At 38.9% G+C, this 3,923-nt stretch overlaps 1 protein-coding gene across 1 annotated transcript; it reads right to left on the reverse strand.

The window, feature by feature from the left end:
- Positions 1–520: 520 nt before the first annotated feature.
- Positions 521–3,543, reverse strand: LOC135549937 (tumor necrosis factor receptor superfamily member 11B-like). The gene is made up of 4 exons (XM_064980337.1): positions 3,478–3,543; positions 2,964–3,345; positions 2,276–2,458; positions 521–2,179 (listed from the first exon to the last, which is right to left on the reverse strand). The coding sequence occupies exons 1-4, from the start codon at positions 3,481–3,483 to the stop codon at positions 1,833–1,835; spliced, it is 918 nt and encodes a 305-aa protein (XP_064836409.1). The 5' UTR covers positions 3,484–3,543; the 3' UTR covers positions 521–1,832.
- Between the last annotated feature and the right edge of the window lie 380 nt (positions 3,544–3,923).

Consider the following 3,923-nt stretch of genomic DNA (forward strand, 5'->3'; position numbering starts at 1 on the left):
AGAACAAGCATCTCTGTTTTATCCGAGTTTAAAAGTAGAAAGTTTGCTGCCATCCACTTCCTTATGTCTGAAACACATGCTTCTAGCGAGGGCAATTTTGGGGCTTCACCATGTTTCATTGAAATGTACAGCTGTGTATCATCCGCATAGCAGTGAAAGTTAACATTATGATATCAGCTGATGTACGAAAGGCTATATAAATACATTTGATTTGATGATATTTTCTAGGTGATGATGACTGGGGAGAACACAGAGTAGCAGTTCTTTAAAACATTCAGAAGCAAATGTCTTTAGATCTAGATCTCAGTTTATTGTCTGTAGCCTAAAAGTAAGCGATGACTTAGATCACACAATAGTTGGGCTATTGACTGGATTATTTCATTGCAGATTATTTGTGTAAATTGAGAGTTTATGTTATTTGAGTGGATACAGCAATGCTTATGTCAAGTTATTAAATTTAAATCTTTGAGCTGAAATAATAATGAAAACTCTTCACGATGCAGGGCAAGGAAGTCAAGAGTGTATGTTGAATTGTTTTTATTGACTATTGAACTGATTACACATTCCATGGGTAACACTCAGTGAAAAATGGCTTTAGCAGATCAGAAACTTGTACTGTATAGTATATCTACGTGTGCGAAAGATAGTCTATTTGGTTATGGGTGCCGAGATTACTGCAAACATATGTGCCGTGTAAAGTTTAAAGCAAAATAAAAAAGACAACTTTTCACAAATTAAAAAAAATGCTACTTTGAAGTGTAGAGAGACATTTATGTAAGAGTAGCCCAAAGTCCTTGTGTCTCACATGAACAATTACATGAAAAGGAAGAAACATTATTGCAAAAAGCATTTAAGGACAGCTTTATGGATTCTATATTATACTATATTAGAACATTTTCCATATCCAAAAAGTGTGCCTTAAATAAATAAAAAATATATTCCTTAAATCTTGAAATCTTTCTTAAAATGCAACAAAATCACAAAACATGTTTGCATAACAGCAACATTTTGTGTGTGTGTGTGTGTGTGTGTGTGTTTGAAGGCGTAACCATTGATTGCAACAGAGGTAGGAACATGATTTACATTTAATGAAACAATCAATGAAACAATATATCTAGACATGGGGTCCCCAGTTACATTCAGCCTTGGGACGATTTTTCCTTGAGTGCATGGTCGGGGGGCCGCAACACAGTTATAAATAATGGACAAAAAGGTATACCCAAACGCGATTCAGCCCAGCTTAACAGAAAAAGCTGGTTTGTCCCATCAAGAAATCTATCAGATTTATGCAGAAAACTGAGAGCACCTTTTTTCTTTATTCTGCCGGATAGTCACCAGTTGAAATATCCTGGGGTAAGGAATGTTTTTTTGAATAGTTCTAAATAATTTGTACACTGCAAATTGACCGCAAAGATTCCCAAACAGATATAGTGTTTGACAAAAGCAGAATAATTTCAAACCTTGATCACATTGGGATACAATCACATACAGTATACCCCTATGTATGTATCGGAATACTTGGGAACAGATTTCCTAAATTAAAATGACTTTGAGCTGATTTCTTGGTGATTTTACAGTCTTTTATGTCCAACAAAGAAAATTATATAGGCCTATAAAAAACATCTTCTTCTTTTTGCCCAGAAAACTTGTGTGGTCAAATAAAAAACCCAAGCGCAGAATTTGGCCCATGGTCCACCTATTGGAGAACCCTGGTCTAGACTGTATAGCCCACATACCCTATATGGACCATTTAAAATGAATGGACACCTGTTGAACTGAATAACGTTTTGCTGTCCTGCTCAAGATGTTATTCAGAAGATGGGGATGACAGGCTACTTGAACAAAGTTTGGGCTACTTCAACTAACTCTTCACAGAGTTTGGATTGCTGGTCGATATATGCCAGTTTACGCTCTAGTTTGTCTCCCATGTTGAAGGCCCCTATCTTCCTCAACACCTCAGGAAGTTTCCTAACCTGTTCGTTCCCTGCACCTTGGTCCCAACTGTTCATAAAGTCGTGAAGACCCCTTCTATTAAGCTTCATGACCGTTCCTATGAGCGGTTTCTTGCCTCCCTCTTGTGGCAGCCTCATTGCTAACCGACGCATTCTTTTGATCCCCATCGTCTGGTGAAGTTGAATGAAGAACGTAGGAAGGATTTCATGCAGATATTCAGCTCCATCTGAAAATAAAAAAAACACGGTTGGGAAACTTAAACTCAGTTGAGGCCACAAATGATGAGTTCATTATAAATATTGTTATTCAAAATGTGTTTTACCACGAGTTTTGAGGTCATGGCATGAGGCGCACAGTGTATCGTGCCAGTCCTGGCCTTTCAGAACCACGCGCAGTCCACCAACTTTGCAGTTTGATTGCGCTAGACAGGTCGCTTTTGCGGAGGAAACTTCAGAATAGAATCCGGCCTGGCACTGCACACATTCTGTATCTTGTTGTGGTGTACCTGGGGAAATATTTTGAAATGTGCGCCACGTTATTTATCTCAAAATCATGTTTCACCAATTAAATGAGGAACGCAATCCATTTAAGATTTGATTTCGGTTTGACAGTCGATACATGCTAAACGGGGGGATTGATTTGCATGTTTGCTAATTGTTTGCGTGGCTAGTTTAACTAAACCATAGTGTGTATTGCAGTCACTACATGTCTATAGACTGCTTTCGTGGTAATGAACCATATCTACATAAATTAAATAATTGAAGTATCCCTTTAATTCACCTTAATTCGCAGATTTGTTATTGATGCCAAATGTCATTTTTACAATCCAAACCAAGACAAACACAATCAGGAGAGACTGAGACATCTGAACATGCAACCTATGCATATGGAACTACAGACTGTAAACGGTGATGATAAGAAAGTGTTTATATCAAATAGATTAAGTGGAAATAGTCATTTGGCGTATAACATTTTCTGTATGTAAAACGCGGCCTCTATTTTAGCCATACCTGTAGTATTCGCTCCATACCCGGGGGGACATTCTTTATGTTTGATGCATGCTTCGTATCTCTTGTTGAAGTAGTAATCCTCCTTGCACTCGCACTCGCAGTTGTTGGATGGAGAACACGCCTGCTTGACAACCTGGTTCTCGGCGCACATGCTGCAGCGCAGGCACTTGGAGATGTGGTTCCAAAATTCAGTGTATGCCCCATTGGGACATTCCGCACAGTCGCTCTTTCGCATTGCACTGCAGGGCGCGCGGAGGTACGTTCCAGGTGGACAGCGGTCACACACTAACGAAAGACCAGAGTAACGATCATCGTTTGTGAAAGTTCGGGCGTGTAGTGCGATTCTGGCATCAGCACTGACTAGCATCAACATAAAAAATAGCTGTAGAGATAGAACAGACAGGTTGTCATTCACTTTGTTTATACAGCATTTGGTTCACAAATTCATATTCAATTAATTGCAATGAACTAAAAAGACCGTTTTCATACAGACTAAGCATACGTGTCTACATACCGTCATTATGTAGGCTAATGCACCTCTCCTTGGATTCAAATAGATGCCTGATTTCTTTGGTTCACAAACAAGACCTCCTATTTAAGTGCGCGCCTATGCAAGCGCATTGGGCGTCACTGAGGTTGATTTTAACATAGACTATTAGTCAGTTAAACGTGTTGACGTTGGTATGAGTAACCAATTTTAACCAAGCTGAAACGTTACAAATTCCTATAAAGATAATTTCCGATTGAGCCGACATATGCAGCGTTTACTGTGAATGCAGTCTCTGCTAAAGCAGGAGCATTAGCCTCCGCAGATTGAATAGAGCCCCTGTTCTACTGAATTGACCATTTCTATCCTTCAATAGCATGTGCATTTTATGCAGAGTTCTTCTCATATTAATTTACTGTTAGAAATGACTGAGATGTTAGGCTAGTCATGGAATCATGCATTAATTGCACTGA

Source organism: Oncorhynchus masou, chromosome 12, assembly GCF_036934945.1.
Source record: "Oncorhynchus masou masou isolate Uvic2021 chromosome 12, UVic_Omas_1.1, whole genome shotgun sequence".
Classification (NCBI taxonomy): Eukaryota; Metazoa; Chordata; class Actinopteri; order Salmoniformes; family Salmonidae; genus Oncorhynchus; species Oncorhynchus masou.